The sequence below is a fragment of the Rhodnius prolixus genome, unplaced genomic scaffold, assembly GCF_049639745.1.
Source record: "Rhodnius prolixus isolate KJV_2025 unplaced genomic scaffold, Rpr scaffold_2, whole genome shotgun sequence".
Classification (NCBI taxonomy): Eukaryota; Metazoa; Arthropoda; class Insecta; order Hemiptera; family Reduviidae; genus Rhodnius; species Rhodnius prolixus.
Window position 1 is genome coordinate 38,199,872 of NW_027411592.1, and position 16,779 is coordinate 38,216,650.

Sequence of the window (16,779 nt, forward strand, 5' to 3'; positions counted from 1 at the left end):
CAATTATATCGTAATTGTAGACTTTGGTGTAGGCAATACTTATGGAATTATTGTTGTAAGTTTTTTCCGGCGAGCTTCACGTCCAACTGTCAAATTAGATGTTGTGAACGGAGGCGTCTAGCAAACGTTCTTTACTTCAAATTACTTTTAAAACAGCTAGTACATAAAATTAAGGCCTAGACTAGGATTCGAACCCAGTATCACAAAACAACGTAGCTTTGCGGGCCTCGCCTCTAACAGCTGGCCAATCGACAACAAATTACTCGCTTAACAATGGGCAGTGATTTAGTGTTGAGTATACTCATCAAATAAGTTGCAATTCATATTTTTATATTAAGATACCTAATTTGGATTAGGTACTAAAATAAGAGTATGCAACTATAAGGTTTTACTCAAAATCAGACCACCCAGAAGTACCACTTGACTGATTTAATTTTTCAGTTTTTTAATAAGAATTCAATTTTTCAAAAGGATTTTATGAAAACGCTCCTAGATTTTCATTGAACTTGCATGTTTTTAGATGAATAACTTTTATTTTAAACATTTAAAAAATGGCAAATTCGGTAAGGCACTTCTGGAAGAATTGGCTTCTAAAGTGTCATTACTGTTTTTTGTACAGTCTTTCCACTGTATAGTATTGATAAGAATCAGACGTGGGACTGAATTTCTAAAATCGAAGAAAATTGGCAGACCAAAAGTGCCACTTTACCTAATAGAATTGTCTGCATTTTGTGATTTTCTCGCAAACGGCTCCATTGATTTACTTCAAACTTACTATTGTGTTCACAAACACATGTATCTTGTCACTTGAAACACTTTTCCACAAAATCCTATTAAGGTTACTAATGAGAGAGGGAGTGGATGGATTTCTTCTGAAGTGATTAGAATTTAAAATAAATTGGTGTTTGAAGAAAATTTGTGAATTAGAAATTTTGAGAACAGTTCTAAGAGAAAATCGCATCAGTGTTCATGCCAGATTCTTTTTAGCATGGTCTTCTCTGAACTTCAAATATTCTCACAACGCAACGTTTCGCTCCAGAGTTCATTTGTTATTTAATTAGCTACAGTAGCGATTGGCTAATTGCTAATTTATTGTTAAAACGCTTCTTTCCTAAAATATTAACTTTCATAATAAACTTCCTTAATACATTAATTATATATATGTATACACATATAATGTCATAATTAAATTAATAATTAAAACTATCCTTGTAATATAAAGATTTATTTATTAATCCATTCAGTATTCAGATTACAGTAATTTAGAATTTTAGTTTCTAACTAAGATTTTATATTCCTTTATAAATTTTATGTACCACTTTTTTCTTAGGAAAATAGTATTTAATGTATATTTTAAACAAATAATCATCTTCAACTTTCAAATTAAAGTACAATAATCTTTTTATTTTCTAAAAAAAAAAAATCAAAATATATATTGGATTTGTTTGATATTTTTAAATAATTAAATATGTTTGATTAAAAGAAATTGAAAAGCTCAATTCTTAGACATCTACAATCAGAACGAATCTTGAACCAATAAGTGAAAGTAGTTTAAAAGATAATCCCTGCTGCAATCATCTTTACAAAGCTTTTAGCCTATTTCTACATCTTCAAGGGCCTCCTAGATTAATGTAAGGAAACCTTTTGTAGAATTATTTGTAATCATGAATTGACAAGAAGCAACGATGGGTGGTTTGAACTAACAACTCCTGGACTTCTCAACAAAGAACAAACCAGCAGACACGGAACACACTGGCACCTCTTCACAAACATTGAACCTACTTTTATTTATTTCTTCATTGCAAGTATTACGCTTTTAGTTCATAAAATACTTTTCGAACGAATTCCGTTCTTACAGCACGCAATCAAAGTTTAATGAAAATAAGACTCTTTCAGACAATTTCTGTTGGCAAACATTATTTACATTTAGCTTTTAAGGAAACGTCTCAAGATAAGCTCACCCATTATTGTTTGATTCACTGTTTTTAGATCACAAATTTCATCAATTCATAAAAGCTGAGATAAATTCCATTCTAAATTACCGAATACCAATCAGTATAGCTCAACATTGATACAAAAAAATATCATAATCCAGCTAAATTGACAAAATTGAATAGTTCAAAATATTTTACCATGTCACATTATTAAAAATGTGGAAAAAACCGCAATGCTGGCTGGATAAAACGATACAAAATTATTATTTACTGGGACAAATAGTAAAGTGAGAAACGCAAACAAAATTTGGAATGTTAATGAAAAGTAATCTAAATTAGTTTTATAAGGAATAATTACTCAGCTCATAATTCTTAGGACCTAGATAAGTAACTTTTCAGCGCTCTATGTATCTGCTTTGGATTTCAGACCATTCGATGGCCTGAACGTAATGGGACTACCGTACAACAAGCAGCAAGGCACGGTCGAGGTATTCTAATGTAATTAGAACAACTAGATTGGCCATCATTTTGAAATAGTTAAGAGCAGTTAGTTTATTTTTTAATTAATGATCCCTATTTGGACTAATATTGGTAATTTAGTAAATATTCAAACAAGTAGGTAAATGCAGGTATCGTAATTGCTCATACCAATGTGCCTTCACGATTAAATATTATCTTAACGGATCTCTTTTGCAGCCGCAACTAAAAAACACAACAGTTTAAAGGGGCAATTAATGAACAGAAGTTACACATAACATACAAATAATTTTAAAAATAAAACAGAAGCTAACCATTATAATAAAATGAATATTATTTATTCAAAGTAATATGCAAAAAAGTAATTTTGTAAGAAGATATACTAATTGTGGCAATTAAATTCTTATCATTAAAAATAAATTCTGCAAGTTTTAAAATGAAAACTTAAAGTAATCTCAATAAAAAGCGTTGCAAATAAAAATATTAATGCCCACTTTACTTTGGCAATATCAAATAAATATCGTTATTTAATTTTTACATGACTATGATCAATTCAGTTTTGAGTTTGATTCACTAAAATAATCTTTCATTGCTAACAAATACCAGAAAACATATCACTTCATTAAAACCAGTTTATTAACAATTTCATTAATAAGTATTTCTAAATGAAACCGAACTATAACTTGAACTAGGACTTGTATAATGGCTCAAGTTTACAGTAATCGGAGATTTAACTTCACATTTAGTTCCTTTAGTTAAAACATCAATTGGTGCTGAAAGTATCCTGTAGTTTTTCTCATTTTCTGTAACAGCATCAACAATATAATTTTGTAATCTAGAAGTTAATACCCAAACTCTATCGTGTTTTACTTTTAAACCTGATGCAAACTGTAATGTCTCATCATCCTGAAACAAGAAATTGAAATTAATACATACATACAGATATTATATTTAAAATATTCAGAACGGATTAAAGTATATGAGATGATCTTTCATTAAGAATTTGAAATTAATGAAATCACTATTTTAATAAATATAAAAAAAGATAGAATAGTCAGTCATTAGAGAAATTACTGCATCATATCATCATAGGGGTCAAGTCATTCCTAAAAGTTAAAAAAACTTAGTCAATTAGTGAGATACAAGAATAAATTCAACTTCAGTAATTAAATAATCCTCAGAAGTTTCTTATATTATTTATTTTATTGTATTTTATTTAAAAAAAAAACACTTCATGACCAAAAGGACATATTTGAGGAAGTTAAAAACTTTATTTATTCATAATCTAATAAAGATAATTAATGTTTATGAAATGTTATCAATAATTTATTTACAAAATCATTTTTAGAAAAATATATCTAAATATTGACAAGCGTTTACAAATTAATCATACATGTGAGCGAAATGTTTTTTTAATATTATTAAATTAGTGTCAGTACTGACATAAAAATGTAAATAAACTCACGAGAGTTATGAAAGGATGAATGGATGATGCGAATGGTGGACAATTTCGATAATCAATATAATAATACAATTGAAATAGAAGATTTTTGGTTGGAATAAGGACATTTGTTTTAAACAAATTAAACAGTTTTTTTTTTGTAGGTACAGTTTCTACAGTTTTTTGGGGGACAGTTTGGTACAGTACAGTGCAGTCAAATATAGTATAGGTCAACTAACTTCATAAGAAATCTTTATACTCAAATATCTTTGATCATTTTAAGAATACTGTGAGAAATAAATACATATAGGTAAAGAATCCCAACTTAAACCTAGCCTACCTAAGAAGTGGAATAAAATTTAAGATTTAATCAAAAAATTTGTGCATACTCATATACATTGTTAATATTAATATAATTTTTTTGTTATAATAAGAAAGATGTCTTTAAATTAAAGCTAGAATAGAATTTCTTGAAACCTTCATTTAAAAATGCTTATTGCGAATCGTAACATTTAAAAAAAAGAGAAGCTTTAATGGATTATTACAGTTAAGTAAAGAAGTGTTTTAAATATACTAAAATACAGCTTTTAATAATAAGTAGTTCGGGAAATAAATGGCAGATGATGACAACGAAAAATGTGTTTAAACTTTTAGTATGCCCAGCAACATGTAGCTGATTGCCTGATTTCGCTAACTCTATTGAATTTAATATCAAAATAATATTCGTGATAAACTTGACTGGTTCTTACTTCAAATTTTATTAAATATTTTTTCGCTTAGACTTTAGACATTAGCGCCCTTAAATCTTTATTCTCCTCGATTTTTATTATTTCTGTTAGTACCTGTCTTTATTTTTTCATTTCTCATCACTTTAGATTTAAGTTATTCTAGAGAAATGAAGGCTACTGAATAAATCAATTCTAAAATATATTAGCTGTGAAATTCGGATTAAATTAAAGCTGGCTTAATTCTAATTATATTTTTAAACCAGGAAAAAAGTCTAATACCATTTAAAACACAGTTATTTTATAGTAAAAAAGCTTATGAATTAAGTAATAATAAGTTGAGTAGAGTAATTAAGTTAAGTAGTTAGAATTAAGTTGAGTAAATTGGTAACAAAATAAAACTGTGATATTAATAGAGAAATACTTTTTCGAAAAAATTGTATGCATTGGATCCCGCATATAATCCAACTTAACGCAAAAATTTAAAGCAAAAATTAATTTTCAACAGTTATTACATTAATAATAAATAAATTTATTAGCAGATAGTTAAAATAAATTTATCCATTAGTCAAAAACTTCTTGAAGAAATCATCAGTATTATTTTCATGGTAATGAGCAAATCTTAGTAAGAGTTTATCACTTATTTTGATATCAAAAACCATTACTGAAGGCTTGAATAAAAGTTGAGGAAACCCTAACCCTATTACTCACAAAGGAAAAAAAAGAGAAAATTATGTATGTGCATATTTTATGAAACACTAAAAATATAATAGTTAAGTTAATATTTGTATTAGTTTTTTATTTTTATTTTAAAAACAATATTAAAAAATCCAGTAATTTGGCATCTAAGAACTATTTACATTTTTACAATATTTTACGTTAATTTTTACATAATACATTAAATCAAACCCAGCTACTCCCTCGGAGCAATCTATCCTAATAATTAACAGAACGTGGTAACATTTTTTACGCAATAAAATTACATTTAAACGAAATATAAAACCAAAATTTCTCGATTGAAGACATGGACTACATAAATGAAGAATATTTATTGAAAAAAGATACTGTATTCTTAAATGATATATAACGGTACCTACAGCCGAACCTGAAGCCTTATCAAAATTGTTAAAATTATTTATACTATCAAAATAGAGTATAATTGACAAAAAAAGAATTCAAAACCTTACAGATACTTTCGAGTTCTAATAATAAGAACGAGCGATAGTATTTATACACATAGGTATAAGGCAGGTAGCAGATACCGTTGGATGAATTTATATGTAGTGCACCAATTTAAATGAAAATGTTTGGACCATATTTAATTTGGAAATTACAAAACCTATCTCTCCCCAAGTTTTACAGAATAACAATCGATCCTATTTTTCAGTTTTTGAGGTTATAATTTATTCGAATATTGCAGAACATTGTCCATTGTTTTTTGGTGACTGATTCATTGATCCACAAGGAAAAGAGATTATTGCTAATGCCAATCATTATTTTTTGACATGCTATCGACCTAAGCACTAGGACATCTTTAGGATTTATGCGTTCTAGACAATTATAGTATTTTTAAATTTTTAATATCAAAGGTTTAGGTCTTCTGTCCTAAAAAGCACCTAAACATAAGTACAAGAACCTTTGATTTTAAACATGTAAAAAATATTGAAATTGTCTGAGAGCGAAGCTCTGAAATGACATGGTCTCTAGGTCGAAAGCTTGCTAAAAAAAATACTATAAAAATATTCCTGAAATTGGCAATAACCTTTCCCTTTTACTCTATTAGTTTATTTAAACTTATTTTATAACGTTGCCTAAAAGAACTTGTAAAGCACTTTCTGAAAAGCAGTTGGTAATTAACATTTTGCAATCATGTTTGTAGTCTCTCATTTGCTCACATGGAAACATACTGATCGAAAAGAAAAATCAAGTTTTTTAACTTGATTGGTAGCCTATCGCCCATCAGAATTAATTGGATGAAGATTAACTTTTCTAAATTAAGCCAAATATATATATTTTTTTAATTGAAGTTACGGGGAACTTAACTTTACCTCGCAGACCAGATTAACAATGATGTAAATAGGGCCCGTCTTTTTAAATGGAAGGGGGAACAGTTGATTTTAAAATATTAATACAATGGAAAAAATTGTTCTTTGTAGATCATCGATGGGAGAAAAGTCCTGCTAATAATACTGCAAACATAAAACTACGAAATACTAATAAAAAAGTTCTGAATGCACAAGAAGAAAAAAACGGTAATTTAATTGCAACAATAAAGAAATAAATGGCAAGCTGTACTTAAAAATCCTAATCATTTGGCACATTAAAATAAATTGCATAAGTACAGTTTTATTTCACTTGAAATGTTAAAACGACTAGATATAATTGGTATCCTACAAGAATATTATAAAATTATAAATTAACACAATGTTTTGTATAAAATGAAATCACAAACGGTGATTTGGCAAACTCCGTATACAGCGCATCAGATATTAAAATAAAATGAGATAGCCAACATTTGTGAAATTCAATTTTTATTCAATCAATTAGATGTACTACGAATTTAATTTAAGTTTACTTGTAGTCCATGGCGTAATGATTTTTTTTTGTTCAAGAGGTTTTTGGTAATGGAGTTTACAGTTCAATAACAAACTTTAAAAACCAATTGTAATTAATGATAAAGAATAGAATCTTGATTTTTCATATTTCCAAGGTTTTATTTCCGACAAAAAATCTGATTTTTACTTAAGATGAAATAAATAACAAAAACTTTCAACAAGAGAAGAAATATATTTCCACCAGCTCCAATAAAAAGAGGGAGTAGCTGTTTTACGTCATTTATAAAATATGAATCTATTGTCATAAGTATTCCAATAAGTTTGATTGTAAGAAGAAACTGGCGTTGATCCATAATGAATATAACTATCAATTAAATAATGACAAGAAGTGTCGTGTGTTAACAAAGCCAGTGATCCAGCTAATATACGATAGTTGGTTGCATATGGATCAATTCTGTTTGTAATATAGTTCTGGAATGTTGAAGAAAGTATCCATAGGAAGCCATTCCGTATCTTCACTCCAGAAGCAAAAGGTAACCTCATTACATCCTGCAAAATTAAAAAAACAAAGCTATTAAAAAAATAAACCATCTTCAATTCTCAAATAAATCAATATTAAAATATTTATAATATTGATATATAAAATATTTAGCATTAGATAAGGGCATGCTCAATGACTAATGAAAACTGTTGTCAATGAAATGAAAGAAGGTACGAAATGTTTGGTAAGAGCCAATCGAGTTAAACTCAACTACAAGAAATGAAGATTATAACAGAAAGGAAACAGAGAAGCCATCCTATTATAAAGATAAATAACACACAGAATGATGTAGATATTGAAATATATTAAAAAACTGAGTTGAAAAAAACCTATGTTGACGTTAATTTCAACTTCTTAATTATCTTTTAAGGCAAATTTTCTCAAATTTTGATGCGGGCGTAAAATGAACAAAAATAACATTATAAGGTCCTGAATTATAACAAACTGAAGGTAAATTTTAGGGCATATCTTTGATGTAATGGTTATGAGTGTGTGAAGCATTCCCAGTTTGAATTTCGCTACTTTTTATTTGCCATAAAAAATATCTAGTTACGAACTTTTAGCTCTATTTAAATCTATAAACAATATGTTAGATTTGTACATTTTACGCTAGCATCAAATATTTTTGAAATAATTTTTTAATCTATAACTACCATTTATTTTCTTGAAAAGACCATAAACCTTTTTTTACAAGTTCTTAACTGAAAAGAAATTGTAACAGAACAGTTCAGTTGGTGTTAGTGAAATTCTCTTCACCAAACTAGTGAACTATCACTGTCGATGATTGAAATCAGAAAGTAGTCAGAATAAAAAAATAAAATAAAAACTGTTAAGAAGGAAAGTTAACATATAATCCAGGAATAAATTGAATAATTAATAATTTACCTCTTTACATTAGTATTTAATAAGTGTACCACAGCACTAAAATTAACACTCGGTATTTTAATTACATTTTTTACTATATATTCTTTTTTTGGTTATTTGAACAAGAACTCAGCGACAAATAGTACTCAATTTTTTTCGATAAAGTATAAAATACTTATTTGATTTTCATTTTGATCAAAGCTTTTTGGAAAGATCTTAGATCCTAGAAATTTAATGATGATTTTATTTTTCAATTTTTCATTTTTTTTTTTTGGGCCCAATCCCACAAATTCAGATTTTATATTTGTAGGACATTAATTTGAAATTCTTTATTACAATTCTTGAGAAGGCTCTACCTTTGCAAAATGTCAGAAATCAATGACATTGATGTTCTAAGAGGCTAGCTAGTTTTTAAATATACCTACGAACATCTAAAGAACGCAGTGATTTAACTGAATGATGTGATGATTAATTAAATAAGAAGTGGCCGTAAATAATAAGTGGGGGTCAAAATATAGGTGAATTTTCTGAAAACCCTTGGTGAACAAAACGCGGGGCACAAACAGATGAAAAAAAATTAATATTTAGGCACTTTGTATTCAACAAATTTAAGATTAGCTGCGAGTATATCTAAAACAATATTCTTCGTGCTTTTGCTTAATTAAATAAATAGTGATGCAAATACAAGATCTTACTTTATAATACAATAGAAGGATAGTATCATCAAAAACAAAATAATTTTACCTTAGAGGAAGTAATTAGTTGAAGAATCCAATAGGATTGTTCATGCAAATTAGCATATCTCATGAAAATGTACATGATTTTAAGTTTGAAGAATGACTACATGAATGTTTGATTGTAGAACCACAATAAAGTTGCACACAACTTACATGCAGTACATTTCACTGAGAAGAAGTAGCACATAGGTAGCAAATAACAAATTAATTTTGATAGGTAGTAAGTGCAATGGTAACCTTTTTACCAATCCATAATAGCAATGTTTAAAAATTAAAAGCAGAAGCAAATACATTCTTAAATAGTCATGGTGAAGATTGCGAGTTTAAAAGAAAGCAGCAACAGAAATATATAGTTTATAAAAAACAATAATTAACATACGTACCTCTTTGAATTTTAAAGCATGGTATTATCTTCTTGCGGCACTTAAAAGCTTTTTCACTTCAAACAAATTAGCCAATAACCAGACTTGCTTTTTTGCTACATATTTACAGATTGTATACACCACTTATTGCGTGTAACGATCAATTGTGATGTACAAATATTCCACACCAAAGCATTTACTTTAAATATTGTAAGATTATGCAATCATGTCAATTAATATTTTATAGGCTTAAAAGACAAACATGCTTTAGCTTGGTATATATACAATTCTTAAATCTATATAAATCTTAAAACGCACAAATTTCAAATTAACAGCACATAAAAATATTTAGCTAAGGACAGCACAATTCATATCATACAAAAAGACTTTCCAGGCATACTTATTTAAGCGAAAATCAAAATATCAATAACTTTCCAGTTAAGATTCACTTTTCTTGTCTCATTTTTGAGATTTAGTTTATATTAAGAATGATCAAACTCTAATCAAAAAATCGAACCGATTTTAAAATTTCCAAAAACGTAATTAGGTTAAAATGTTTAATGTTTGCAACAAATTTTTAGAGATCAATCACAAAAACTGTCATGATATTCTGTACAGATCTGGGCACTAATTACATGAAAGTTTTTGGAGCATGATCAGCTAATATGCGTTAATAAAAATAATCTTTAAAAGCACTGACACACGCTCATGAACAATACAATCTGAGGAATATAATTCATGGTAAAAGTAAACTTAATGTCGAAAATAATAAACAAAAATCACAATAAATGCAATTTTTTTTGCAACTTATGGTCTAAATATTGTACGATGAAAAAAACAAACATTCTATAAAATAAAAATTAAAAAAAAAAAATTCTGAGAGAATGATTGAATGAGTAACTTAAACGCCAGTTTAATTTAGTTTAGAGACTTATGATGAATAATTCTGGCTAGAAGAAATAGGTATGTTAATTTTTTTTCTCTCTCTCTAGCCCTACACTAATCACGATGATTTCCAAGTAAAGTCTCAGTCACAAATCTCGGCTCCCTGTATATTATTCTCATCCGACGAATGGCCTCATCTAATATTGAAAGTACTGATAGGAATTCTTGGAGGCGAGAACTATGGCCATTTTTCATGTCGTGCATACGATGGTGGAATATGGAGAGATAGAGAAGATAAGCAAAAGCCCATCTGTCCTGAGAAGACATGACGAGGTCAACTACAGTCTTTAAGTATAACTGGAAAGATTAGAACCTGCCATAAATCTTCGGAGTTTCAGTTCTCTGTAACACTTCCTTTGTGATTATCAAAGAGGGTTTAAAGGGACGGAGTTGTATCAAGAATTTACCATGGAGTAAATAATAATCAATTTAAATCAGCAACGTTATTCCTGAAGTAACATCAGTCTTACGCAGACATAAATGAGGTATAAGTAGTGACGAAGTTGTCTGTGCTTGAACGAAAGACTTTCTTGCATCCAATGTTTAATGGACTAAATACTTGAAAAATTATTTGAATTATTTAATACGAGGAATTAGATAAAGTAATAAATAAATCGGATTAGATTTCAATTCTTCACATTCGGAGCACTTATAATTTGGGAAGGCATTATGCGTTTTCCCTACCTTAAAAAAAAAAACCAAAACATTATTTTATATTTTTACATATCAACATTCATGGTCATTAGCAGCAATCATGGCTATTTACCTTAGCCACCACAATTATATTGTCTGGTGAATAAGACAATCTGGAATTCCAGCAAGCTATAGCATTTTCTCCAAGCAGTCCAAAAAACAGTACACCTGAATGAGACATTGCTTCTGCCGCTGACTGAGATGGCCTTGTACTTTGTGATACATAAAATGATCTTGGTGCTCCATCGCCTTCACTAAATATTGTAGAATTTCTCAAAATACTTGTGGCCACCCATGATTCTCGAACGGATGCTAAACTATGGAAATATAGTCGACGATCTCCGTTCGTTAGAGGACCTGCAAATTAAAAAAAATAAATATTTTATGATTTACCACAAACAGGGAGATGTGATTTTCTTGGTAACTATGGCTACAAATATACGAGAAAACGAGTACAAATATGAACTTACTCATTAATACTTAATTACTTCTTAAATAAGAGAAAACTATAAATAACGTCACACCGCTAGAAATGAAGAACTGTGAACAATATGGTGTGGGTACTCACAAGACATTTTTAACTTAACAACCAGTACCTCAAAATTTTAAATTAACTTATACAGTCGACTACGTCAGTTTTTAAAAATAAACTCCATACATTCATACTTGGACGGCCTATTTTCTAAATCACGTTTACGTGTCTAACTTAATGTTATCACAAAGTACAAAATACCTTACACTTTGATTAGACAAAAAGGTAGCTGTTATCTCTTTTTATAAAAAAACTTGTTGCTTTACAATAATAAAAGAAATTTAGATAGAAGCGTATCATCCCAGTCTCCTTTCTAAAATCAATTTTCATTAAATTTCAAAAGAAATCTCTTTTTCTGAGTAGACATTGTACGAAAGTTGCAAAGAAATCGTTCAAGATGTGTACATTTTTTGTACCATCCATCAAAACGGCCCTTTAAAGAGAATCCTACTCCCCCTTTTCATCCATGGAATGAAGTTTCATTGAAAAACGTTTTAGCCTTCTACATCATGGATTACTGGACTAGTTTTACAGAAGTTCCTCAGAACTTCATTGCTTTTAGAAAAAAATCCTTCAGTATGAGTTGTTTGTCTAATGAAGTCTGATTAAACACATGTATGTAAATGAGTAATATTCATTATAATATATTATTATAATATAACAAAATTATTTCTAATTCATTTAGAAAGTTACTCTGGCGCCAGCTGCACTGTAACATTGACAATATTAATGCCACTACAACACACTCACTAATTAAGAAGAGAAGATACCTAGTGGTGATAATTCTTAAGACTGCACGATACCAAACCATTCTTTTAAGAGAAGTTACACTAAGAAAAAAAGCAGCCAAATGTAAAATGAAAGAATTTAATGATGATTTAAAGCTGAGAGCTTAACCCTTAAGAAAAACTGGTTCCAGTGTATCTAAATTGTTAACAGTTTCTAAAGTGAAAAAAATACTTCAATGAACCGTACGTGACTAAAATTTAATTAAAGTCCAACCTAATTTAAATAAATAACTCAGCTACACAAGTTATTTTCATCAAATATTTTTATAATGACTTTTTACTTGAAACCTAATGTGTTTGAAAATTTGCATGCAAAAATAAAAATAGTACTTGCTTAATACCTATTGCCAATCCTAGGATACCATCCATAAGGTCAAAGTTAACTCCATTTATGTTAAAGCTGCCGTGAAGAGGATAAGGATAAAAGTAATTATTGGAAACTTGCCACGACTTTTGATTGTTGGCATCAAAAACTATTAATTTAAAGTTGACTACGTCGGCAATATAAGCAAATGTATCTTGACATTTTGAATCTCTTGCATCTGTCACAATTGTAACAAGAAGTGATTTATTGTCTACAACATCATTGGGGAACACATATCGCCCTGAAAAAAAAAGTTAAATTAATGATAATGATTATAAAAAATTGTCAAATAAGAATTTGGAATAATTAAATTCAACGGTATACTAAAGCATATTAAAATTACTGTAGATATCCACTTAAATCAGCTGACCAACAGCCTTCTAATGTGAATTTTCTTTGACTTATTTTTAAACTGGAAAATAGATAGTTGGTTATATTATTCATCAAACATTTACAGTGTTTAGTGACATTGGGGAAAGGAAGTCCATGATTGTTGTCTGCCTTCAATCTAACTACTTATTGAATGATTTTAATGGTTAAAGAGCTATAGCCTAACATAGTTCAAACACGACAAAGCCTGCAATCAGAGGCATAACAGATCTCAGTATGTAAATTTGCTACGTGAAAAATACAAAAGCTCACTAGAAAAAAGAAGTTACAGATTGAAAATATTCATATGTTTTGAATATTTAGTGAATATTCATATTCACTTTGCAGTCATAGTTGGTTATATTATTATTATTAATGAAGAATGCTTCTCACGTTCTAAAACATGATAAATCTCATTTTATTATAGTCTTTTTTTCTGAGGCAAAACAGATCCGAGAATATTGGATTTTCTCAAGATAATTCCCAAAAATTTACTGAAAATATTTGAAGTTACAAAGTGAAAAGATGCACATTTTTGTAGTCACAAAAGGAGTGACCATAAATCCAGATACTCTTCACATCCTTAAATATAAAAAAGTACATGTTATACTTCAACGAATAGTACTTTTATTACATGTTTTACAAGGGCTAAACTTGTGGATGCGTCTCTTTTCTCTGTTAGTGGGAGAAAACTGCATTGGACATTGACATTATTTATTTGGTTTCTGTGATGCAAATAATATTTTTGTCAAATATTTATTTTGATTACCCATGACAGTCTAATGGTTTTATTACTTTTAGCATTTTAAATAAATCTGGGGGATGTACAGTGGTGTGCAACACAAAACATAATAAAAAAAGTCATAAAAGTGAAATGGACGTTTTGTATTGCATATAGAGCCCAAAATGGATTGGCTAGTGCAACAAAGGCTCCTCTGCGTACTCTAATTATGCAATGAAAGATTAAAACAATTTAAAGATCCAGTATTCCAAAATAAAAGAATGGTAATTTAGGTTGCACGAATCACATGCTGCAATCTGCTGTAAGAAAGTAGTATGTAAATAAAATAATGAAGGCATCTAGTCTAAGAATTCAGATTAGCTCAGCGTTCTGAAGATGTTCTTTTCAATAACTATAACTATAAGTAATAACGACAGCAAGATTTTTTTTTTTTAAAGAAAAAGCTAAGTTTATTACAGCATCTGAATACTGGCTACTTTTTGCTACTAATCCCTCATGATTGAGTTTGAGCTAGCCTCTAAATGATTAGGAGTATGGGGTTTTAAAATCACAAAGACTCCAAGAATCAACTAAAATATAAGTACTAAGCAGAATGTAAAAAATAGATTAAATATAGAAATTTATGAAAAACCGGTTTAGTCCGCTGTGCAGTACAGTATTATACTGTAAGCATGCTTTTATTGTTTCTGGTAGATTACGGATTTTCATCCGTCATCTTTGGTTGATTCATCAGTTTGGTGAAGAGAATGTGACTTCCATTATCTTTCTGCCAGATATTTTATTTGAATGCTGTTTTATTTTATTTACGTGGTTTGTAAATGTAATCTCCCTCACTAAGGCAACAAATGCAGTTTATGACATAATCATTGGGGAAGTCTAATTCTCTACATCAAATTTATGAATCAATGAGTATGATTATACATGTTATAAACATATTATTCCTCTAAAATAATTTTAAGAAAAATGTAAAATAATTGTTAACAACAGTTTCTTACCTATTAGCTTATCATTTAAAAGGTTAAACACATGTATCTGTGGTGGGCAAATCATTTTTGGATTCTGCGCAAAAACATCAACAACACCACTGTCCAATACCCATAATCTTCCACACTGGTCAATCTAAAACAAAACAAAGCAATCTCCTAATAACACAATTTCGTAGCTGGTTACAAAAAAAAAAACAAACAAACTTTCGACTGTCTTGTTAAGCAATACTTGGTTGGCACATTATTGTCGACTCCTACTAGTTCTATGCCAGTTTGTCTGAGATTATACGAATGTTTTATATCAAATTATAATGTTTTAATAAATTATATTTGTGTTTCTAATAGAAGTATTTATATACAATTCTATGAAAGTAGTTTAATCTAGTCCTGTCGTTAAATAAATTTAAGAATCTGTAACTTAAAAGAAGTTAACTTACATCTATTCTAAATATTAGAATCTGTAACTTAAAAGAAGTTAACTTACATCTATTCTAAATATTAGAATCTGTAACTTAAAAGAAGTTAACTTACATCTATTCTAAATATTAGAATCTGTAACTTAAAAGAAGTTAACTTACATCTATTCTAAATATTAGAATCTGTAACTTAAAAGAAGTTAACTTACATCTATTCTAAATACTGAAGTAATTCCATTACAGTCGCCTTCACGATGCCATGTCCAATCAGGATACGGAGTTAGTATACCAGTAAGTCCAACAGTGGCTAAAGTAGCAGGTGTGCCTTGCTTTAAACGTGGCATGGTTACAAAAACCTTTTGTCCTTGTCCTGTATTATGACCTATGTTGACAAATAAAATGGTTATTTAGAAACAATGAATCCGGAGAAATGAAGGAATAGAATTGGCGAAATCGATCAAAGTAAGAAATTAAATTTTTTGTAAATAAAGGCTGGTAAATAAATTTACGCAAATGAGATGTATCCTTAAGAGACCAGACTGCTTTCTTTGTCTGATTCCTATCTGAATTTCCACAGTTATGGTGACCAATGTAGGCAGTACACTCTAAAACGAAGCAGTACTGGCTGGAAGTGTGCTGAACACTGAGAAACCCTTCAATGAGTGACAATGACTCTGTTCTATTGATGCTCTTTAATTAAAAAAAAATGCCGACTGCTTTTCAATTATCAATTTTCTTTACAGCTTTTCTTTAAATTTATGTTCTTCGTTATATGTTACAAGAATAAATCTCGTTATTAGGATACTGTTACGGCACAGTTATCTTAAGAAATGATTTTTCTAAGTTTTCTCGAACGTGAGAAGCTATTTTCAGACAAGATGTATGTATGTTTTACTTTGCATTGTAATCGAGAACTCAAAGATTATTTGCAAACGTTTGTGAAAAGATTTACTCCAAAATGGTAACATTCCACCTTCAACTAAATTTGGAAATATTTACTAAACTTCATTTTTTGTACACATATTTTTCTCGGATAATTGTAAACATTTTTTAAAAGGTAGAAATTAATGCCAAAGTTAAGTAATTCCTTCAGTATTTCATTTTCAATCAATCCTTGTGCAACTACCCCATAGGATGCTATATATTTATCCTTCTATTTCATGTCTCTAGGCGAAGTCTTTTGCTCTCCTAGCGCTCTTGATAATATTGTACACATCTGAATGTAATATTTTTTTGTATGGGCCTCTTTTTATGCGGATTCAATTTCAGTTGTTTTATCAGTTGTCAGTTATTTTTCTTAATTGTTAT

At 29.0% G+C, this 16,779-nt stretch overlaps 1 protein-coding gene across 2 annotated transcripts in view; it reads right to left on the bottom strand.

Annotated features, from left to right (window-relative positions):
* Positions 1-1,209: 1,209 nt before the first annotated feature.
* LOC141449593 (protein yellow-like) overlaps positions 1,210-16,779 on the bottom strand; it is a 109,304-nt gene continuing 93,734 nt past the window's right edge. Inside the window, exons 3-7 of one of the 2 annotated variants that reach the window (XM_074119153.1) lie at positions 15,681-15,853; positions 15,065-15,188; positions 12,936-13,199; positions 11,348-11,631; positions 1,210-3,317 (exon numbers count right to left, since the gene is read on the bottom strand). In XM_074119153.1, the coding sequence (XP_073975254.1) occupies positions 3,060-3,317; positions 11,348-11,631; positions 12,936-13,199; positions 15,065-15,188; positions 15,681-15,853 (1,103 nt within the window). In that variant the 3' untranslated portion in view covers positions 1,210-3,059. Of the gene's footprint in view, positions 3,318-3,660; positions 7,682-11,347; positions 11,632-12,935; positions 13,200-15,064; positions 15,189-15,680; positions 15,854-16,779 lie in introns of those variants that run through there. The other variant, XM_074119152.1, reaches the window with a different exon arrangement.